This window comes from Alexandromys fortis, unplaced genomic scaffold (genome assembly GCF_014885135.2).
Source record: "Alexandromys fortis isolate MF-2015 unplaced genomic scaffold, M_Fortis_MF-2015_v1.1 scaffold_3, whole genome shotgun sequence".
Lineage (NCBI taxonomy): Eukaryota > Metazoa > Chordata > Mammalia > Rodentia > Cricetidae > Alexandromys > Alexandromys fortis.
In genome coordinates, this window is record NW_026067909.1 from 9,735,021 (window position 1) to 9,757,380 (window position 22,360).

Here is a 22,360-nt window from a genome sequence, read left to right on the forward strand (position 1 = left end):
GTTCAATTCCCAGCAACCACATGATGGCTCACAACCATCTGCAATGAGATCTGGTGCCCTCTTCTGGCCTGTAGGCATACACGCAGACAGAATATTGTATACATAATAAATAAATAGATATTAAAAAAAAGAAAGACAATTATCACATGTACTCACTCATAGGTGTTTTTTAACATAAAACAAAGAAAACCAGCCTACAAACCACAATCCCAGAGAACTTAGACAACAATGCGGATACTAACAGAGACTTTCATAGATCTAATCTCCATGGGAAGTAGAAAGTAGAAAAAGACAAGATCTCCTGAGTAAATTGGGAGCAAGGGGACCTTGGGGGAGGGGGGAGGGTTGAAGAGGGGAGAGAAGAGGCAGGGAGCAGAGCAGAGAAAAATGTAGAGCTTAATTAAAATCAATTTAAAAAAAAAAAGAAAAAAACCAAACCAGTCCCAGCTGGGTGGTGGTGGTGCACACCTTTAGTTCCAACACTTGGAAGGCAGAGGCAGGCAGATCTCTTGTAAGTTTGAGACCAACCTGGTCTACAAAGCAAGTTCCAAGACAGCCAGGACTTGCCAGGACTATTACATAGAGAAACCCTATCTCAAGAAAACAAAAATAAATAAATAAATGGATTAATTAATTAAAAACCAGTCCCAAAGCTTAGTATAATTGTGCTCACCTGCAAGCCCAGGACATACCTGAGATGGGAGGATTGTTATTCTTAGGCTGTACAGCAAGACCTGTCTCAAAAGCAATAATTGTACAACTGTTACATAACTTTATATTACTGAGCTTGGTATGCTGTTACATGGAATAAGGTGCAAAAGTGTTCTTCACCATAGAGCAATCCCACCAGCCCTGTTATGTATTAGAGTTGTGGTTTTTTTGTTGTTGTTGTTGTTGTTGTTTTTTAAAAAATCACAGCATAGGGCTAGAGAGATGGCTCAGAGGTTAAGAGCACTGACTGCTGCTCTTCCAGAGGGCCTACGTTAAATTTCCAGCAACCACATGGTGGCTCACAGCCATCTGTAATGAGATCTGGTGCCCTCTTCTGGCGAGCAAGCACACAGACAGACAGAGCACTGTATACAAAATAAATAAATAAATAAATCTTTAAAAAAATCACAACATTAAAAAAAAATCATGCCAGGTATGGTGTACATGTGTTTAATCCCAGCGCTCTGAAAGTAGAAGCAAGTGGATCTCTGTGAGTTCCAGGTAAGCCAGAGTTTCATGAGTCACTGTCTCAAATAAAATAAAATAAATAGAAGTCTGGAGAAAGGGCTCAGCATCCTCATTAGGCATCTTTAGGTTGCTTTTTTTTTTTTTTTTTTTTTTTTTTGAGACTGGGTTTCTCTGTACCTTTGGAGCCTGTCCTGGAACTAGCTCTTGTAGACCAGGCTGGCCTCGAACTCACAGAGATCCACCTGACTCTGCCTCCTGAGTGCTGGGATTAAAGGCATGCGCCACCACTGCCCAGCTCATATCAGACATCTTGCTACTGCCTGTATGTCCAGTTCCAGGGGAACTGATGCTAAATTCTGGCTTCTGAAGGCACTGCACACATGGGTGCACATACAAACAAGCAGACATATACACCTTCCCATTAAAAGAAAAATCAACCAGGGGCTAGAGAGATGGCTCCGTGTTTCAGAGCACTGGTGGTTCTTTCAGAGGACCTGAGTCATGTGGTGGCTCAGGACTGTCTTTAATGGGATCTGATGTCTTCTGTCATGCAGACATGGAGGAAGACAGCACTCATCCATAAATAATTCTTCCAACAGCAACACCTAGTCTGGACTCATTCTAGTAATGTGAGGCACTACACGCAAAGTAAGGTGACACTGTCCTGGAAGTTGTCCCCCACAGTTGGCTTCTGCCAGCATGACCTATTTCCGGCCAACTTGTACTGTAGTCTTGGCAGGGTTAGAGCAGGCTTCTCATTTCTCAGCTCAAAGTTACTACTTGTGAAGATTTACTGGTCTTGTTAGACGAAGACTATTTTTTTTGTTTGTTTTTTCGAAACAGGGTTTCTCTTGCAGCTTTAGAGCCAGCTTTTAGACCAGGCTGGTCTTGAACTCACAGAGATCCACCTGCCTCTGCCTCAGGAGTGCTGGGATTAAAGGCGTGCGCCACCACTGCCCAGCTAGGACAAAGACTTTTTTCTTTCTTTTTTTTCTGCATTTATTTATGCATTCATGTCTGTGGGTTGGAGGACAATTTGTGGGAATACCTAACTTCTTTCCTCCACGGAATCCTGGGATGGAGCTCAGATTGTCATGCTTGGTCGCATGTTACCTTTTACACGCTACACTGTCTTGCTGGTCTGTCCCGGGAAGATAGGGGCAAAATAAGGCTGCTAACTCAGGCTTCATCATTACTCAAGGGCATGGGTACCTGTTCCAACAGCATTGAAGCACTGGTCTCTAGTGCCAGACTCTTCCGGTCTAGCCGGGAAGAAAGGTAGGCTCTCAGAGGCGAATGTAGAGACAAGCTTTTGTTGTTGTTTTTCTAGACAGGGTTTTGCTGTGTAACCCTCACTCTCCTGGAACTCGCTCTGTAGACCAGACTGGCTCCAAACTCAGAGATCTTCCGCCTCTGCATCACAAATGCTGGGATTAGAGGTACCCCCCCCCTTTTTTTTTTCCGAGACAGTCGTTGTCCCGGCTGTCCTGGAGCTCAGTGACCCACCTGCCTCTGCCTCCCGAGGGCTGAGATTAAAGATGTGCTCCACTATGGCCCGCACACTAGGGTAGAAGAGGCAGACGGATCTCTGTGAGTTCGAGGCCAGCCTAGTTTACATAGAGATGCCCAGGATAGTCAGAATTATATGGAGAAACCCTGTCTGGGGGGGAAAAAAAAAGGTGTCACCAGATATGGCTGCAGACACTAACCCCCCAGACAGATAGCCCACCATCCCCGGGCCAGCTGAACATGGGATCCATTATCCCTGTCAGACTTCGAGCCTCTGGTGCCTAAGGCCAGGGGACGATCCGCACACAACTACAATTTGATTCTCCAGCCCCACACCTAGCCCACGTGCAACAAGAGAAGGGAAAAAGGGGGCGCACTTCCGGTGGCAAGCTCCACCCTGGCAATGATGCATCATGGGACTTGCAGTTCACTCGGGTGGGGCCTCAGCACTGCATGTTGGGAGTTGTAGCGCCGCGTGGCATGCTGGGAATGCGAGGCGTTAAAGGGGTTTGAAAACTCCTGGAGGTCCTTCCTCCGTGCTCTCACGGGTCTCGGGGAACTCTCGCCCACATTACTTGAGCACCTGACCCCCGAACAATCTGCTGTCCTCACTGGGGTGAACACCTGACTTCAGTCAGGGCGATGGCTTCCTTCCGGTCGCCCATTTCGTCACTGGGAGGCGCCCCCGTGCGGCGCCGTGCGCGTCCCGGGGGCTTCTGGGTAGCGGTTTACCCCCGCCCACTGCGTCAGCGTCTTCCTTTCGCCGCCTGACGCCGCCGAGGTCGCACGCGTGAGGCCGGTCCGCAGCAGCCGAGTGAGTAGACTTGCCTGTCGGGCCGCCAGCTGGGGTTCAGACTGAAGGGTGGGTGGCGGCGGGGATTCTAGAGGTGCGCGGCCTCCCATGGTTGGAAGTTTCGGGTCGCACGTGGCCTCACTTGTTGCCTAAAATGGAGGGGTAAGCAGTAGGCCTCTTGGTAACGCCACCGCTGTTTCCTCTCTGTCCCGTTCAGCATGCGCTACGTCGCCTCTTACTTGCTTGCCGCCCTTGGGGGCAACTCCTCTCCCAGCGCCAAAGACATTAAGAAGATATTAGACAGCGTGGGCATCGAGGCGGACGATGACCGGCTCAACAAGGTAGCTGGCTGCTTGCTTCCCTTTGGTCCGGGTACAAATGTCGGCCCGTGGGGGCCCTTACCGTATTAAAGCAGGGTCTTAACTAAAATGTGAATGGCTTGTTGGAAATGGAGGGAGGAAGGAGGCCTAAGCCGGACTTAATGGTGGTTTCTTTTTAAATACCCTTTTTTAAGGATGTTGTTCAGGCCAAGAAATGAGTGCAAGACAAAAGCCTAGTCATCATGCTTTTGTGGAAGTTTAGTACGACTCAATTTGTGTAGTTGTAATAATTTTGAGACAAGGTCTTACTGTGTAGTCCTAACCAGGAACTCGCTACGTAGATCAAGTAACTTTATTAAGTGTTCTTATTAATTATGGTGTGCAGTAGGTGATACACGCACATGAGGGTAGTTGCTTCAGAGGCCAGCGGTATCTAGTTTCTCTGGAGCTGAGATTAATGCTGTCTGACAAATGGAAGTGTGGGGCACAACTTGGGAAGGGTAGCCACCCAAACTACAGAGTGAAACCCTGTCTGGAAAGAAAAGACAAAAACAAAACAGTAGTATATGGAGTTATCAATAGAGCTACTCTTTGCCCCTAAAATGTTATAGAAAAGTATTTTACCCTCTTTAGGTTGCAGGGATGGAACCCAAACTCCTGTCATAAGCCTTTGAATGCTAGCATCTGAAACTTAACCACTGCCAGCATTATTGTTCAGAGGATTCAGTCCTGTGGCTCTTGGCCAGCTGCTGTGACAATGGTGCGGGTCTAGAAACTTCGGAACACTTGGCCCCTATGTTGTACCACCAATTGTGGCTAGGGATGTGTTGATACTGACCACTAGGTGTGGTTGTCTACCACAGGTCATCAGTGAGCTGAATGGAAAAAATATTGAGGATGTCATCGCCCAGGGTGAGTTCATTTATATGTACATATGTTTGTGGTCCATCCTAATCCCTGCTGATCAGTCAGTGATCTGCCAGGCTTCGCTTGTGGACCAGAGCATCCTAGAAGCCCTGCCAGAGTTAAGCGAGGCCTTTTTAGGCCTGTGCCAGTGGCACTTCTGAACACATTCAGGAGCTGGCAGTGGGAGCACTCTCTTGCTCCTTCCAGGATGTCAAAAGCCTTTTCTGTGGGCTGGGGACCCTAAACATTGGTACAGGTGTATAGGCTTGCCTCTGCTGGGATTAAAGGCATGCACCACCACCGCCTGGCCAGTCTTTAAATTTTTTAAGCTCTGAGTAGCCCTGCTGTCCTGGGACTCCCTGTGTAGGCCAGGCTCAGATCCACCTGACTACGGGTTTATAATGTATCACTGTCTGAAATTTGTTCTTATGTTCATTGGTGAGGATGTCAGATCCCCTGAAACTGGAGTTTCATGAACTGCCATGTAAGTGCCATGAATTGAACCTGGGTCCTCCAGAAGAGCAGTAAGTGCTCTTGAGTCCTGGGCCGTCTCTCTTATTCCTAGCTTGTTTGTGTTTGTTTAAAGGTTTTGTTTTGTTTGAGTTTAGGCTTCTCTGTATAAGAGGAGCCCTGGTCTTTTTTTTTTTTTTTTTTTTTCTCGAGACTTTATAGCTTTTGGAGCCTGTCCTAGAACTAGCTCTTGTAGATCTAAACCAGGCTGGCCTCAAACTCAGAGATCCACCTGCCTCTCTTGTTCTGGGCTTAAAAGCTTGCCCTGCCACTGCCCGCCGACCCTTTTTTTTTTTTTTTAAAGACAAAGTTTCTCTATATAGTTGCGGTTGGTTTTGAACTTAAGATTTTGTTGTGGTTAAAGCCATGCATTCACTATACCTGGGTTGTTTGTCTTTTTTTAATACTTCATTTAACTTTGTTTCTTAGTATGAAGCTGTCAAATTCCCTGAAGCTGGAGTTTGAGACAGTTGTAGGCTGCAATGTCGGTGCCTTGGTTGGTCTCTATGTGGAAGAGCTTTCTTGGCTGGACCCCTGTTCTGTTCTCATGTTTTTTTCTGTTTATGTAGGTGTTGGGAAACTTGCCAGTGTGCCTGCTGGTGGAGCTGTGGCTGTTTCTGCTGCCCCTGGCTCTGCAGCTCCTGCTGCTGGTTCTGCCCCAGCTGCAGGTAAGTAGAAGTCTGATGGGTGAGTGATGATAAAAAGGGATTGGTACATTTTGGTGTTGGGTATGGCTCCCAGGGCAGGGCAGCCTGAATGACTTCTTGGAGCAGTGCTTACTTTGGTGTTCCTCTACAGCAGAGGAGAAGAAAGAAGAGAAGAAGGAGGAGTCCGAAGAGTCGGATGATGACATGGGATTTGGCTTGTTTGATTAAATCTGTGCTCCCCTGCAAATAAAACCTTTTTATGTATCTCGAGTGGCCTTTACGTGTATTGTCAACATGTGACATCCATGCTGTGTCCTTAAGCCAATCTCCACCCAGAGAGCTGGGTAGAGAGGAACTGGACCTCCTATGTATGTGTCCTTTACTTATCTTAGTAGGGCCATTACTTGGAAGAATTGTCAAGCCCTGTGAGAAAATAGATAAAGATTTCACTTAACTCAAGCTTGAAGGGTGAAAATGATCCAGTTTCCTTGTAAGGATTGTGAGGTAGATGGCTTCTGTCATTAAGCTTTTCATTGTGTTCTAGCTAATGACCCATCCTCTACATTGGGCATATGTGGAAATGTGGGTGAAGGGTTTTGTGCTGGCTGTAAACTTAATCCTGGGGTGGGCAGAGTCTGTCTCATAGGCTACTCTGTAATGTGAAGCCCAGGCCTTTTTAACTCCCTCCACAAGCTAATCAAGGGGTCAAATCGCAATGTAAATGGTCTGCCTTACTTTGAGTGTCAGAGGGGCTGGAGGCAGTCGCTCTGGTCCCAGGCTGTGGTGACACAGGCCTTTAATCCCAGCACTTGGGATGCTGAGGCAGGTGGATCTCTGGGGCCAGTCTGGTCTACAAGGCTAGTTTCTGGACCACTAAGGCTGTTAGAAAAACCCTGTCTTGAAGAACAAAAATAGGGACTGCATGAAGCCAGGAAAGACAGTGGGTATAGAAAAGATCAGAAGCCAAGCCGTAGCTTCATAACTGGAGTGAGCTAGCTACAAGGGAGCAGGTAAAGCTATGTCTAGAGCCTACCCTGAAGAAAGGGGCCTGTCCTCATAAGGCTGCTAGTGGGAGTTACCCAGTTTCAGCATTCTGAGAAAGGCCAACCCTGTTCTTGGCACCAGCATCTCCCAGGGGCCTGAAAGCATGTGTACCCAAACAGCCTGATGCACTGTGGAAATAAGAGCAGAGGTCCTGCTGAGCTGGGGAGGCACTGTCCCTTGGGCCTGTTACTGGAAAAAATAAATTGTAGGGAGGATCTTATGACCACCATGGTAGTAAGCCCTAGGCTTGCTGGCTCTGAGGACTTGTTCCTGTACTGTATCATGCATCTAAACTGCATACCCATATTTCCACCTTGAGAGCATTTGATCTCAAATTCACTATGTGGCCCAGGCAGTATGGGACAGATTTGCCTCGGGTGAAGGATCTTTAAAAGTCAAGTGAGCCAGGTGGTAGTGGTGCACGCCTTTAATCCCAGTGGAGTTCAAGTTGAGGCTGGCCAGAGTGGTTACACAGAGAAACCCTGTCTCAAAAATTCTGGGCCAGGGGTAGTATAGTGGCAGAGTACTTGCCTAACACCTAGGACCCCCTGGGTTTAAACCCCAGAATTAAAGGCGTTCCCCCACTACCGCCCTGCTAAAAGCACTGTTATAACAACCTGAGTTCTGTTCCCAGTATCCACACTGGGTGGTCTGGTCAATCACAACTAGTTCAAAGGGATCTGACTCCTCCAGACTCTGGGCACCTGAGTTCAGATGCCCATACCCCTTCTACATAGGCATAATTGAAAAAGTAGACCATAAGCTGTGTGTCGAGGTGCACTTGAGAGGTAGAAATGAGTATATCTTGAGTTCCAAGAAAGCCAGGACAGCCAGGGCTGCAAACACTCAAAAACAAAATAAGGGGTTGGCAATATGGCTCAGCGGTTAGGAGCACTGGCTACTTTCCCAGAAGACCAGGGTTCAGTTCCCAGCACCCACATGACAGCTCATAACTGTCTCTAACTCCAGTTCCAGGGGATCTCATACCTTCACACCAATGTATCTATTTAAAAAAAGAAAATTCAAGTGGTGGCAGCACATGCTTCAAATCCCAGCACTCGGGAAGCAGAGGCAGGCGGATCTCTGTGAGTTCAAGGCAGCCTGATCAACAAGAGCTAGAGCTGTTATACAGAGAAATCCTGTCTCAAAAACCCAAAAGTTCTATTACATCTTCCCTACTCACCCCTCCTTGGACTGTTTATCTGATTGTTTGCCAGAGCTTGACTCGGCAATCCCAGGATACCTCACTCACTTTGACTCCACAGTGTGCTGGGGCACTGTTGACCTCACCTTGTTAGCCTGTTCCTATACCCATGCCTGCACTGAATTGTGCTCCGTCACAACCAGGATGAACAGAGAAATGTCTCCTGTGTCCTTGCAGCCACACAGCTCTCCATTCCAGATGCTGGGATCCCTTCTCTGCCTTCACTTCTTTCTCTCCATCTACCACCATGTCTCCTGGCTTCATGCCCTGGAGACCACCAGAGGGATTTTTAAAGCCAGCCCTGGCACCCATTCACCCAGCCCCCACTCTGCTGGTGCACATTTCCTTCTCTTGATGGCTGACATCCAGGGGTTTTCAACATTATTGACCAGACCACCTGCCAAAGAACTGTACTCCCTTTTCTGGGAAAACCTCACAAACAAAGTGACTAATAAACTCAACTGCCTCAATCCCATCCTCCTAGTGACATGTGTAGGATCCCTTTGAGCGTTTACTCCCTACACACTTCCTTCTCCAGCTGCAAGCCTGTATGGTGTACCTTTTAAAGGCTCTAATCCCAGCACTTGAGAGGTGGAGGCAAGTGCAAGACTTCAAGGACTGAAGTCCATAGATAAGGAAAAAAGTGTATCAGCACATCCTTTAGCTTATATCTAAAATCACTTTATTTCTAGATTAAACAGCTTCAAAATCCCTCCAAGTTGCACACATGACTACTGCTCAGGCAGGTAGGCACATTACTATAGCTGGTGCTTGGCTCTTGAGTGCCTGCCTCTCATTTGTATGCTTAATAAACTAACTTCATTCCTACTGATTTTGGAATTCTTTGTGGTTCATGTCAAGGACCTGGGTCACCTGAGTAAGAGTCACTGTGGCTCAGAGATCTTCTGGCTGAGTTGTTGGTAACTCATTTGTACTACTGCTGTTGTGACAGGTCTAAAGTTGAGTTTCTGGGAGTGAGAATTTCTGGGCACCAAGACGCTGTCACCCATCACCCCAACTTGGGCCTGCTCCTTGTTGTAGGGCAAGATGAGAGCTGTTCCTGGGTCTAAGCTAGCCTAGCCTGTCCCACAGCTGAGGGAACAATGCGGAAAAAGGGCGGGAGGGTGACAATATCCAGGAGTTTACCGCCTCCTGGGACAACTAGTTAGGGTGAGGCCTTAGTCTGAGACTAGGCCGACCTCATAAATTAGGAGCCAGGATCAGATAGCTATAGGCCCAGGAGCCAGGGTATCGAGGGACCCCCTTAGGGTGAGCGGGACTTGTCTGTGGCAGCGTTTGTTTGCTGGGCCAGTGCCAGTCTGCTGTTGGGCCCATGGGTCTTGGGAGCTGAAGTCTGAATGGCTCAGGTTTTCGGGTCCAAGGGGGTTCTATCTCTGCGTTTTCACCCAGGTCCCAGTACTTTTGTGTCTGCATGGGTGTCCCTGGAGAAGGGGGAGGCTCCTGTTCACAAACCAGAGCTCTTCTTAGCCCCAGTACCCAGGTCTGTATGGAACTCTCACCTCTCTACTTACTCAGGCCATACCAAGGCCAAGGGCTGTGGGGTCGAAGGAAGGAGGCCAAGGAGTTAGGCCCTCCGGAACGCTCAGCCGGCTTGGCCCAGCAGGTGTCGTGGAGAGGCGGGGCTTCGGGGGCGCGGCCGTTCCCGGCGCGATCCAGTTGGGTCGCGCGCCCAGGTCCTGCCCCCTGCCGACCGGGCTCCGCCCTCGTCCCGCACTAAAACACCTCCTCCTCCGCCTGCCGGCACAGCGTCTCCGCCTCCGTCGGCGGGGACCCCAAGCTACCGCGACTGCGGGACCCACAGCCTGCTGGACACTGAGCCACGATGTTCCCGAGGGAGACCAAGTGGAATATCTCGTTCGCTGGCTGCGGCTTCCTCGGCGTCTACCACATTGGCGTGGCCTCCTGCCTCCGAGAGCACGCGCCCTTCCTGGTGGCCAACGCCACGCACATCTACGGCGCCTCGGCTGGGGCGCTCACCGCCACGGCGCTGGTCACTGGGGCCTGCCTGGGTGAGCCGAGTTGCGCGGAAGTTGAGCAGGGTGTGGTGGGTACCGCGCGGGCCCGGGTGGATGCTCTAGCGTCCCACGCCCAACCCGCGTAGGGAAGCTGATCCAGCAGCTAGCACAGTAGGCGCGGTGGAGGGGGCGTCTCTGCTCGTATCCCGGAACTACTACCGAAGGTCCAGTTCTGAGTCCTGGTCGGGGCGGGTTCTGTTTTGTTTTGTTCAGAGTGTCTAGGGTTTGGGGTGGGGGCATGGCGCTATCCTGGCTGGTGGCATTCCCTCCGGTGCCCGCGTAACCCACCTCTAGGGGCACAAAAGTTGGGGACAGGCAGGTGCTGCCAGACTGTGTTATTGGAAAGAGAAAGTAAATAGTGGGCGGGACCGGGAGAGAGAGAGAGAGAGAGAGAGAGAGAGAGAGAGAGAGGAGGGGCATACTTTACCCGAACAGGCTGCCAGCGGTCACTGCGTCCTGAGGCTCTGCTGCTGCAAACGGCTGTGCTTCTGGGGCCTAGTACAAGGATACCTGGAATGGGCATCTGGACACTGTGGTATAGTCCCTAAAGGGACCCCTGAAGGCAAAGTCCAGCTGGAGTCAGGGCTGGGCATAAGTGCTTCCGCTGTCCATGGTGTATTGACAGCCTGACTCCCCAGCTGTGGCCAGCTGACCCACTTCGGGGGGGGGGGTGGCCATACTTCTGTGCTCTGACTTGTTTCAAGAGTACAGAAATGGAAAGGGGGGGCTGGGTCTCCAGCTACTGCCATGGTACTTCCGGCTACCACGTGGGTTGTTGTTTACAGCACACAACGTTCTTCCTCCTTAAGAGTCCTGGGAACTGCTGCCCATCCCCCGTCCCATAGGTCAGCCAAGGTGACCAGGGAGTCCAGCTCAGCTGGGGCCTCTCTAGGGTTCTCTGCTGTCTCTCTCCCATCACCTTTGCCCTAAGGAGGGAAAAGGAGAAGTTCCTGGTACCTTGGGGGTTCACCCTGTGATCTTGCCCACTGGCTCTCATGGAGGCCTTCAGAAGAGTGGGTATAGTGGCCAGCTGGTCTCAGACATACACCAAGACTCCACCTGAGTTGGAAATGAATTAGGGATACCAGTCTCACAGAACTACTTACTATCAGCCAGGCGGTGGTGGCGCACGCCTTTAATCCCAGCACTTGGGAGGCAGAGGCAGGCGGAGCTCTGTGAGTTCGAGACCAGCCTGGTCTACAGAGCTAGTTCCAGGACAGGCTCCAAAGCCACAGAGAAACCCTGTCTCGGAAAAAAAAAAAAAAAAAAAAAAAGAACTACTTCCAGGACAGGCTCCAAAGCCACAGAGAAACCCTGTCTCGGGAAAAAAAAAAAAAAAAAAAAAGAACTACTTACTATCAGTACATCTCACAGGTGATCCTGAGCAGTAGAACCATAACACTGTGGCAGGTGGCAGCTGTGAGCCCTTGGTCTGTGTATATTCCATGCCTGCTGTGAGGGAGTCTTTGAGGAGGCATAGATGGCCAGGGAAAAACACTATACTCTCCTCTCCCTGGTGACTCTACATCTGGGAGGGCCAGCACCCATGGGCTCCTAAGAGTGTTAGAGGGCTTGCTATTGGCTGAAGTGAGACCTTCAGATCCTCCCAAGAGGTGGGATCCCCATTTTAGCTGGATATTCTCGAAGTTGTGCCTCCTGGGCTGAACTGGGCTTTGTGGAACTGCCCACCCACCCATATCTGGTCAAGTAGGTGAAGGTTGAAGCAGGTCAGAGTTGACCCTATCTCCCCCACTCTCTGGGCCACGTGCCATACCATGTTAGGCACAGTGACTCATGGGGACAGACAGTTGGGAAATACCAGGCATAGGCCAGGTTCCAATCCCAGCTTGCCATCCCCAGGGTGGTGGCCTGCCTCTTCCCACTTAGGTGGCAAAGTCCCAGCTGTGAGCCAGTCCCCAGGGTGGACACGGGCATCTTAAGGATCAACAGACTGTCTGTCACACATCTGAGTACCTTCTGGGTGTGGAGTCCTGGGGGAAGCATGGTCATTTAACTGGGAGAGTTATCACTAATCCTGGTCCTGCTGTCCCAGGTGAAGCAGGTGCCAACATTATTGAGGTGTCCAAGGAGGCCCGGAAGCGGTTTCTGGGCCCTTTGCACCCTTCCTTCAACCTGGTGAAGACCATCCGTGGCTGTCTACTGAAGACCCTGCCTGCTGATTGCCATGAACGTGCCAGTGGACGCCTGGGCATCTCCCTGACTCGGGTTTCAGATGGAGAGAATGTCATCATATCCCACTTTAGCTCCAAAGATGAGCTCATCCAGGTAGGCCCTGAAGAAATGGTGCTGGGGTGTATGGGATTAACTCAAGGCCGGTGCTACTACTGCCCTGTATCTTGTCCTTCAGGCCAATGTCTGCAGCACTTTTATCCCGGTATACTGTGGCCTCATCCCTCCTATCCTCCAAGGAGTGGTAAGTATGTATCCCTGCTTAGCCCTGCCCTGGAATGACAGGCATCATCTACTGTCTAGGCCGTAGGATAAAGGGGTGGAGGAGAAAGGCCAGCAGGGCACCTCGCTCCTCTCCAGTCCCTCACTGCCTGTTGCCTCACTTCCCATGACTCAAGATGCAGGGCAGCCCTGGGGAGATGCACACTTCCTGTGGCTGGTGCCTATCCCAGTTCCATCTGTTTGCCCATTTGCTGAGTCCCCAGGGGCCAATGCCTAGTGGGCAAAAGGCTCAAATGGAATAGCTACCAGATAGAGCTTCCAGAACACCCAGCGGGCCCCTAACCACGTGGCTATGAATGTGTGTTCTTGCAAAGCGCTACGTGGACGGCGGCATTTCGGACAACTTGCCACTCTATGAGCTGAAGAACACCATTACAGTGTCCCCGTTCTCAGGAGAGAGTGACATCTGCCCACAGGACAGCTCGACCAATATCCATGAGCTTCGCGTCACCAACACCAGCATCCAGTTCAACCTGCGCAATCTTTACCGCCTCTCAAAGGCTCTCTTCCCACCTGAGCCCATGGTGAGCCAGCACAGCTAGTCCTGACTGCGCTGGGGAGAGAGCTGCTGACGACTTCTCAGCACTGGGACAGCACTGGGACTCTTGTATGCTTTTCTAAGCCAGGCCAGGTTGTCGGCGGAAGCAGCTGTTTCAGGGACTTACCTGTTACAGCAGGACATAACTGTGCCGGTCTGGACTGATGTATCCATTCCTCTCACAGGTCCTCCGGGAGATGTGCAAGCAGGGCTACAGAGACGGACTTCGATTCCTTAGGAGGAATGGTGTGTGGGCAGCCCTGGGTTGGGAGAAGCTGGCTCTGCAATGCCCCCTGCTGACCATAAACTCTGATGGCATCTCTGTCACCCCATCCCAACCCAGGCCTATTGAACCAGCCCAACCCCTTGCTGGCGCTGCCCCCGGTTGTCCCCCAGGAAAAGGATGCAGAGGAAGCTGCTGTGTCTGAGGAGAGGACTGGGGAGGAGGACAAATTGCAGCACCATGGACAGGATCGAATTCTAGAGCACCTGCCTGCCAGACTCAATGAGGGTGTGCCATGGGGAGGGAGGTCGGGGGAAGGAGCAGGGTCCTTTTGGAGAAGCTTGGCCAGGAGGTCTGGGAGGCTTCCACTGCCCTAATTGGCTACCGCCTTCCTACCTGCAGCCCTTCTGGAGGCCTGTGTGGAGCCTAAGGACCTGATGACCACCCTCTCCAACATGCTGCCAGTGCGCCTGGCCACTGCCATGATGGTGCCCTATACTCTGCCACTGGAGAGTGCAGTGTCCTTCACCATCCGGTGAGGGTGGGAAGGGGAGTCTGGGGAGAACACGTCAACATATCATACATCGGAGACGGAAGTCTAGATCACCCCTGAGCCATAAGCTGCTTGGGAGATGTGGGGAGGGTAGATGTCAGTATCTAGCGGGTGACCATCAGAGCCTAAACTGCGGTTTCTGAGGTCATACTTGGTGCTCCCTTGCTAGCTTGTTGGAGTGGCTGCCCGATGTTCCTGAGGATATCCGGTGGATGAAAGAGCAGACAGGCAGCATCTGCCAGTACTTGGTGATGAGGGCCAAGAGGAAACTGGGTGACCACCTACCTTCCAGGTGAGCTGCCACGGCTGCCTATCCACCCGGAGCCTGGGGCCTGGGCCCTCGGACCCTCACTAAAGTCTTCTTTTCCTCCATGCCTCCCCCCGTTGCAGGCTGTCTGAGCAGGTGGAGCTGCGTCGAGCCCAGTCTCTGCCCTCTGTGCCACTGTCTTGCTCCACCTACAGCGAGGCATTGCCCAACTGGGTACGAAACAACCTCTCACTGGGGGACGCGCTGGCCAAGTGGGAGGAATGCCAGCGTCAGCTGCTGCTGGGTCTCTTCTGCACCAATGTGGCCTTCCCTCCGGATGCCTTGCGAATGCGCACACCGGCCAGCCCTGCCTCCACAGACCCAGCCACCCCACAGCATCCACCTGGCCTCCCACCTTGCTGAGAACCATCATTCCCAGTTTCCTCTGCTACCAGCCAAGCTCCGAGTCGCCCTGCCCCACTTTGAGGAGCTCTGGAGTAGACCAAGCCCCTGTCCCTTGGCTCTCTCCCTTACATGCTGTGGAATGAGGACATAGGACCCTGCACAGCTGCAAAAGGGGGTTGATGTAAAACATTTTACCAGCCACTCACCGTGCTGCTCCTGGTGGGGAGGGCTGAGGAGCATCCTCTCTGGGAGCCCACAGAGCCCTTCCCTCTCACCTGTGCCTTCCTCTCCCCTGCCCACCACCTTCTCAGTGCAGGGTCAGTCTTGAGAACTCCACAGCTGCTGCTGCTGCTCCCCGTTCTTCAAGTTTCCTTGCAGAGTGTGTCAAGAATTATTTATTTTTGCCAAAGTAGATATAATAAAAACCACAGCTCAGCTTCCGCCGTCCTCCCCTCACCTGTTACTCCAGCCTCTGACCGAGATCGGCAGACAGAGCCATCTCTCCGATGACCAGTGTCTCAATAGCTAACTGCTGTGCCTCGCAGAGTTGCTTTGAGACCCGGCAGCTGGCGACCCTCTCCTAGGGTCAGCCCTCTGGCAAGAACTCATGGATGCTGCTCTGCTTGCCCAGAGGCCTCCTGACTGTCGTCAAGTGCCAGCTGATATGTTTAGGACTGAGAACCTCAGTATAATAAAAACTAAAATGTTGGGTTGGAGTAACTCAGTGGTCGAGCCCTTGTCCAGCAGGCACCAGGCCGATTCCATCTCAAGCACTAGGGGGAAGATGTTTACAAAAGGTGTCACCCGCACATCCGCTCCACGCGGTGACACAGTGAGGATGTGGATCAGGGCTGACTTCAGGGCTGGGTCCCTGTGAAGGGTGAAGCTTGTGGACCTGAAGTCTGGGGACCAGGGAAGCTCAGTCCCTGGCCCAGACTGGGCGCCTTGCTCAGAACTTGGTGCTTGGCTCTTCTTTCTCGGTTGTCACACTGCTCATTGCCAGGTGCGTGTGTGCATGTGCCTTTTTTGTCCTGTGACCATACCTGTTTCCTCCCAGAACCTTGGGAGTGGTCTGGAGTACCGAGGCAAGGTAGTGAGGTCCGAACTCAAGGGAGCAGCTCACCTTGGTTTCCTGAAAGTATCCCCTGCTGGGATGTGTGTGGTGGTGTGCAGTCTCCGAGGAAGGAGAACTGGGAGGGGTGAGTTTAGCTGTCAATCTGCGGGATTTGGCTTAGTCCTCCCTGCTCAGCACCCGTTTGGCCCCTCCCAAAAGGTGCACAGAGACTGCGGTTGCAGCCCCTAGCCAACAATAACGGTTGGTCTGGTTATGGGACCTGGGACAGCAGGACTGGGCGAGCCGGCCAGGCAGGTCCCTGGCCTAGGTGCCAGGGGCCGCCCCTCTTGTCTCCAGGTCCTGTCCTATAGGGCCAGGCTGTTGTGGTTCTACTTGAGAAGCACAGGGCCCCCCCAGCGCCTCTGCAGCTTGTGACACCCAGGCCAGCTTTTTCAGGTCAGTTTAGGGGCTTGATGGGGGAGCATACCCTTGGAAGTGGATAGATTTCCTCCGAAGTAGAACTTTGGCACCATCTCCTAGAGTTCTCCTAGGCCTAGGAGGACCCTGATCAGGACTGTGCCCTAAAAGGAGCGCTGGGGGCAGACTGCTTGAGGTGGCCTCACTGCGGCCTCACACTTACTTACTCACACGGGAGTGCCACTAACGCTCATGCCTTCCGCTAGCATTCAAACTTAGAAGACTCCAAGCTGAAAAAGTATAAAGACGAAAAGTCTAGTCTCCCCAGTCCTAGATACGGCCACTGAAAGTATTTGGTCTATTTCCTGCTCGGCATTTTCCTACACACACTTCTTGGCACCCTAAGTCTGGATATTCCGGGCGGAGTGGGGGCTGGTATCTGCACCTCCGCGGCCTTGATCCTGTCCTGGAAGGGTCTTGGGGTGGGGGTGAGGGACACGACGTCAACATTGCTGCCCCCTGTGGCTCTCCCGGGAGAGTTAGCCACCCTGCATCGGGCCATCAAGATAGGAGAGGCGGGACAAAGCAACAGCAGCGCTCCGGTGGATTCACCCGGACGTACTATCACGGGGTCTCCCCGCCTGTAAGGCCGTAAGGTCGCTGTGGGTCCGGGTCCCTCGCAGGCTTTCGGGGTCCGGGCAGGGGCGGGGCGCGCCGCGCGTTGCGTTTCCGGGAGGAGCGGCCCGTCTGCGGCAGGTGCGGCGGTGCGGCTCGCAGGTAGGTATTGGTTCGCAGGTCCCGCGGCTGGCGGCTGGGGTCCCAGCACCGCAACTGCCGGGCTTCCCTAACCCCAATCCTGGGATCCCGGCCCCGGTGGTCGCACCTTCGGGCTGTTGTGTGGAGTGGCGACCGCACGCGTCTCTCTGGGACGGCTGTGTTCCCGAGGTACACCACAGCTAGCCTAGACGTATGTGGATGAGGTTTGCCTGTGGGCCCACCCGCTGCCTTTCCTCTGGACTCCCCGGAGCATGGCTGCAGCTCAGCTTCCGGCTGGGATGGACCTCCGGTCCTGTGGAGCCCTGGAGCCGTTGCTGACCGTGTCTGGTTGAAGAGAGAGTAGCCGTCAAAGGGCAATGACTCCAGGTTGTCCTTTCCTGCTGCTTCCTCGTGTTTGCTAATTGGATTATCATCCTTCTCCTCCTGGAATATGGGTAGGGGGACTGAGAAGTGAGATAGCCGGTCTGAGTTGGTGTCACTGGGCTGTAGCTTTGGAAAACCTGAGGTTAGGGCACTGTGGGACACACAGGTGGTCCTGCTTAGAGGTGGGATGTTCATTCCAGGAGGTGAGAGGGAGGCCCCAGGGGAAGAGAAAAGGATCTGAGGCTGTCTTAAACCAAGATGTGGGGGTGTTTCTTACAAAAGCTGTCCAGTGCCTGGGGCTGGGACCTTGCACCTGCACCCTTAAGGCCTCATTGGCAGGTGGGAGTGGCTGATGGAGTTTACTCTCTGCTTGCCAGCTGTCAGAAGGCCAGGGTATCACAGGCTCCGGCCTGAGGCTAAGGACTTGGTCAGGAGTGATTCAGTCTTCTTCCTTAGGTAGCCCCAGCTTGGACTCTCCCAAGGCCAGGATATGGCTGATCTTCACCGTCTGGCCCTCTGTCATTGCAAAATCTCTCTCCTGGCTGCCAAGAGCTGTCCACCTGTTTCTACAACTCCACCCTCTCACTTTTCTTCTCTTCCTCCTTTTTTGATTCTTAGAGACAAGGCTTCTTTGTGTAACAGTCCTGGCTGTCCTGAAATTCACTTGGTAGATCAGGCTGGCCTCGAGCTCACAGAGATCTGTCTTCCTCTGCCTCCTGAGTGCTGGGGCTACAGGCTTATGCCATGATGCCTGGTTTCTCGTCCCCCCCCCTCTCTTTCTTCTTTCTTTCTTTCTTTCTTTTTTTTTTTTTTTTTTTTTTTTTTTTTTTTTTTTTTTTTTTTGAGACAGGATCACACTACATAGCTTTGGCCGTCTTGGAACTGCTGTATAGAGCAACCTGGCCGTGAACTCTATGTAACTTTGCCTCCAGAGTGCTGGGATTAAGAGTGTGTGCTGGCCGGACAATGGTGGCGCACGCCTTTAATCCCAGCACTCGGGAGGCAGAGGCAGGCGGATCTCTATGAGTTCGAGACCAGCCTGGTCTACAGAGCTAGTTCCAGGATAGGCTCCAAAGCCACAGAGAAACCCTGTCTCGAAAAAAAAAAAGTGTGTGCTGCCCGGCGGTGGTGGCACACAGTTTTAATCCCGGCACTTGGGAGGCAGAGGCGGGTGGATCTCTCTGAGTTCAAGTTCAGCCTGGTCTACAGAGTGAGTTCCTGGACAGGCCCTAAAGCTACACAGAGACACCCTGTCTCAGAAAATAAAATAAAAGTGTATGCCACCCCTCAGGACAGCCAGGACCATGACACAGACAAACCCTGTCTCCTAAACCAAAAACAAACAAAGCATATGCCACCATAGCAGACTCACCCTCACTTTCTCAAACCAGCTCTGTCCTGGGAGCCTTTCCCCCAAATCTCGACTTCCTGAGATGGCTGGTCCTGGGCAGCAACTCTGGTACCAAGTCTGTCTGCTTCAGCCCATCCAGTGACATAGAGCACCCCGTCACAATGCTTTGCCTTCTGTTCATTTTCCTACCTGGAGCAGGCAGGTCCCAAGCCCTCGCTCTGTCTGTACCCTCTGCCACACCATCATCCCCCCTCCCATGTCTTCTAACCTTCCCTTGGCTTCACAGCACCCACTGGAGCCAAGATTTGCTCCTATGGCCAGTCCTGGGCAGCCTGAGCCTGGGGAGGGCCAGCAGGAAGAGGAGACAGAGGGAGTCTCAGCAGGGCATCGTGCAGAAGTGCTGCGGCAGGCCCAGGAGCTCTTTCTGCTGTGTGACAAGGATGCTAAGGGCTTCATCACTAGGCGGGACTTACAGGTGAGCTACAGCTCCCAGAGGCTGCCAGGCCCAAGGCTGACCTTGGCTGCTCACCTTGGTCTTTCTTGCCTGGCTAGGGCCTACAGAGTGATCTGCCCCTTACACCTGAGCAGTTGGAGGCTGTGTTTGAAAGTCTGGACCAGGCCCACACTGGCTTCCTCACAGCCCGGGAGTTCTGCCTAGGCCTGGGTGAGCAGGTCCCAGCCACCTGGAGGCTGTACTGAGGCCCCTGTGAGACTCTACCCAGCCTGTGTCTTTCACAACTCCTCAAGCATTCCTGTCTACAGTCACCTTGTGAGCTGCACCAACCCCAGCTAATCTGCCGGGCATATATGGTCTGCCCTCCCCCAATCTCTTCTCTGCCAACCCAGGTGGGGCGGGGGAGCTGGCTGTCATTTCCCATTCCCAGGCCAATAGAACCAGAACAAGGAAGAAAAACAGGAAACTGGGCCTTGAGAGAGGGCAGGATGTGTTGTGTATGACGGGGGAATTTGGGAGGTCCTGGGTGTTAATCTACAGTCCTGGTCATCTTTCCCCCCATGTCTGCAGGGAAGTTTGTGGGGGTGGAGTGGGCCCAAAGTGGGTCCTCCTTGAGGACGCCCGAGGAAACCTTTGAGTCAAGCACAGGGGGCTCTCTGGAAGAGGACGACGATGTTGAGACATTCTGCACTTCTTTAGAGAAGCTGGGAGTGGCCCGGGTTCTGGGCGAGTGAGTTGACGATGGGCCCACTCCCTTTTCTCGCTTGTTCCTTCTCAGCACGTTCTGTCCACCTTGCCTGCCTGCCTGTTGCCACGGAACCCCTAGGCCGGGCTAGTCTATCCTTTGTTAGTTGTGGCTGTCTGGGAGAGTGGCCTGGCGTGATTTCCCTCAGGATTTGCATTTCAGGAGGCTATAGCCCTGCAGGGCAGGGCGCCACCAGACACTTAGTAACCCACTGGCATAGCTCTCGGTACACAAGCCACCTTGCAGACTAGGCAGGCATGAGGGCACACTCCATAGGGATGAGCTGTGCGCGGCCGAAGTGCTGCCAGTTCTGGGCCGCTGGGTTCTCCAGGGGGTTCACCGTCCGCAAAGGGGACACTCTCCCCCTGCACCTGCCAGCTCCAGTCTCCGTTCACGTCCTCTAGGCAATGGGCGGTGAGAACTCTCTGGGTCGGGCTGCAGCGCGAGCGACCCGAGCTCCTGGGCTCCCTGGAGGAAGTTCTGATGCGCGCGTCGGCCTGCCTGGAGGCGGCAGCCCGGGAGCGCGACGGTTTGGAGCAGGCACTGCGGCGGTGAGGGCTGGCCTGGCGAGGTTTGGGGGGGGGGGTGTCTCACAAGGAGACAGAGACGAAGCTGGCAAATGATCTGAGCATGCCTGTGATATCCCGGTTCCTCGAAGGCGGGAGAGTGAGCACGAGAGAGAGGTGCGCGGACTCTACGAAGAGCTGGAGCAGCAGCTGGGGGAGCAGCGACACCGCGGCCAGAGCCAGGTGGGCCCGCGTATGCTACGCCCAGCCTCGCTGGCTACTCTGGCTCCGCCTTCCCCGAACTGGTCCCTCCTCGGAGGACTCACCTCCCGGGAGTCCAAGCTGTCCCAAGTCCCAGGAACTCTGCCTCTGCAAGTGCCCCCTCCCGCGCTCTCCACCCCTTCGCTCCCCACCCTTGCCTCTCTGCCTGCCTCCTCTGAGCCGGGAGCAGAGGCTCTAGTGCGGCTGTACATCCCAGAAACTAGCCCGGGAGGAACAGAGGGGCCACCTGGAATTGGAGCTGCAGACCCGCGAACAGGAGCTGGAGCGCGCAGGCCTGCGGCAGCGGGAGGTACGCCCTAGTCAGTTCACGCCTGCAACCTCGCACAGACTCAACTTCTTTGGGGGGTCCTTGTGCTTCGGGGTCCTCGGCTAAGGAGCTTCGGGGGCAAAGGGTCAGTTTGGCCTTGTGGGTTGGGGGAGCGTGGATCTCCAGCAGCCTTCCACCATTCCCCAGCTGGAACAGCAGCTTCAGGCTCGGACTGCGGAGCAGCTAGAGGCACAGGCCCAGCACACCCAGCTGCGTAGGGCCTATGAGGCCGTGCAGGCACAGCTGGATCAGGCGCAAGTGCAGCTCAGCCGACTGGAGGGCGAAGCGCAGGATCGTCAGGAGCAAACCCAAAGGTGCCATGAGGTGCCTGTGGTGAGGGTAGAGGGTCCCTTCCCCCACCTCGCATCTGGATCACCACCTTCTACCCACAGAGATGTGGTTGCTGTCTCCAGGAACATGCAGAAGGAGAAACTCAGCCTCCTAAGGCAGCTGGAGCTGCTGAGGTGGGTCAGGCCTACCTAGGCTGTGTGGAGAAGTGGCTTCAAGTTCTCAGATATTCTTGCCTCCTACCCATCTTGCCGGAAGTCTTTATGTCTGCCCTATAGCCTCTGGACTCAGGGGGACCAAACCCACGTTCCCCACCCGCTGCCTTCTCTAGGTCTTAACCCCTTCAGTCTCAAACTCTTCTTCTCTAGGGAGCTGAACCTGCGGCTTCGGGATGAGAGAGATGCCTGTGAGACTAAGCTGCTGGGCAGCAGTCACAGGAAGGCTCTAGCTATTGCCCACAAGCCTGGGCCCACCTACTGCTGCTGCTGCTGTGGCTGGGCTCGGCCCCCCAGAAGAGGTTCTGGCCATCTTCCCAGTGCGTGATGACCAGCCCCAAATGACTCACTGGAACTTTCTTATGACCAGTCGGGTTATGTGTGGTGGTTGCCTGCTAAGTATGTGGCCAGAAGGCATCACCTGCCTGAAGGAGCTAACCTCTGAGTGGTCAAACCTTTCCGTCTCCATCCTGTCTTCATCTCTGTTTAGAGGACCAATAAAGGCCACTGACCACTGTACGCTTCTTGCCTTTTGTGTGTCTGGAAAGCACAGCGCATTTGTCGTTCATGCTTGGTGTCCATTGCACAAGGGGGACATGGAGAGATTCACAGGTTCATACTAACCTGCCATTCCCGTGGCTGTGGGTTCCTGTGTGCTTGTGCATGTTCTGTGAGTCTGGTCATTTGCTAAGCCCTTCCTTACCATCCTTCTCCGCTGAGGCTCCAAGGACTCAGGTTTCAACAAGCATCCACTCCCATGCCAGTCCTTATGTGGAAAGGGAGTCTTGCCCCTCGCTTCCATGGTCAGCTACTCTGGTCCAGGCCCTTACTCCCTCATCCTCTGGCACCGTTCCTAGACAGGCCATATGCCCTCCTGACTTGGTACTTCTTGCAAGGCCCTCACGTGTCCGTGGGTTTCCCGGCACTCATCACCACACTGTAGCAGGAGCTTCCCCTCTGGCATTTCCTCAGCCACTGGAACCTGCAGCCTCAGAGTGGTTCCCTGGCTTTGACT

General features: G+C 53.3%; 3 protein-coding genes and 1 non-coding gene across 7 annotated transcripts; all 4 read left to right on the forward strand.

Annotated features, from left to right (window-relative positions):
* Positions 1–3,226: 3,226 nt before the first annotated feature.
* On the forward strand, positions 3,227–6,134 carry Rplp2 (ribosomal protein lateral stalk subunit P2). 2 transcript variants are annotated; one of them, XM_050137873.1, is made up of 5 exons: positions 3,227–3,502; positions 3,699–3,822; positions 4,665–4,713; positions 5,787–5,885; positions 6,019–6,134. In XM_050137873.1, exons 2-5 carry the CDS (start codon positions 3,700–3,702, stop codon positions 6,090–6,092), a joined length of 345 nt encoding a protein of 114 aa, XP_049993830.1. In that variant the 5' UTR covers positions 3,227–3,502; position 3,699; the 3' UTR covers positions 6,093–6,134. The 2 variants fall into 2 exon arrangements, with proteins under 2 accessions (XP_049993830.1, XP_049993829.1); XM_050137872.1 differs by having other exon boundaries at positions 3,360–3,502; positions 6,016–6,134.
* LOC126498963 (small nucleolar RNA SNORA52) lies at positions 4,743–4,874 on the forward strand. The gene has a single exon (XR_007590940.1). It is a non-coding gene; the product is annotated as a small nucleolar RNA SNORA52 (small nucleolar RNA).
* A 3,719-nt stretch (positions 6,135–9,853) lies between the features above and the next one.
* On the forward strand, positions 9,854–15,026 carry Pnpla2 (patatin like phospholipase domain containing 2). Its single transcript, XM_050137659.1, has 9 exons — positions 9,854–10,142; positions 12,202–12,434; positions 12,517–12,582; positions 12,935–13,144; positions 13,344–13,404; positions 13,502–13,669; positions 13,784–13,916; positions 14,104–14,226; positions 14,325–15,026. Exons 1-9 carry the CDS (start codon positions 9,956–9,958, stop codon positions 14,602–14,604), a joined length of 1,461 nt encoding a protein of 486 aa, XP_049993616.1. The 5' UTR covers positions 9,854–9,955; the 3' UTR covers positions 14,605–15,026.
* An 870-nt stretch (positions 15,027–15,896) lies between these two features.
* Cracr2b (calcium release activated channel regulator 2B) lies at positions 15,897–21,864 on the forward strand. Of its 3 annotated transcripts, none has more exons than XM_050137661.1 (9): positions 15,897–16,096; positions 18,835–19,023; positions 19,101–19,212; positions 19,573–19,732; positions 20,152–20,298; positions 20,406–20,496; positions 20,732–20,824; positions 20,990–21,306; positions 21,499–21,864. In XM_050137661.1, the coding sequence occupies exons 2-9, from the start codon at positions 18,862–18,864 to the stop codon at positions 21,671–21,673; spliced, it is 1,257 nt and encodes a 418-aa protein (XP_049993618.1). In that variant the 5' UTR covers positions 15,897–16,096; positions 18,835–18,861; the 3' UTR covers positions 21,674–21,864. The 3 variants fall into 3 exon arrangements, with proteins under 3 accessions (XP_049993618.1, XP_049993617.1, XP_049993619.1); XM_050137662.1 differs by lacking the exon at positions 15,897–16,096 and having other exon boundaries at positions 18,115–19,023; positions 20,990–21,156; positions 21,235–21,306; XM_050137660.1 differs by lacking the exon at positions 15,897–16,096 and having other exon boundaries at positions 18,104–19,023.
* Positions 21,865–22,360: the final 496 nt, after the last annotated feature.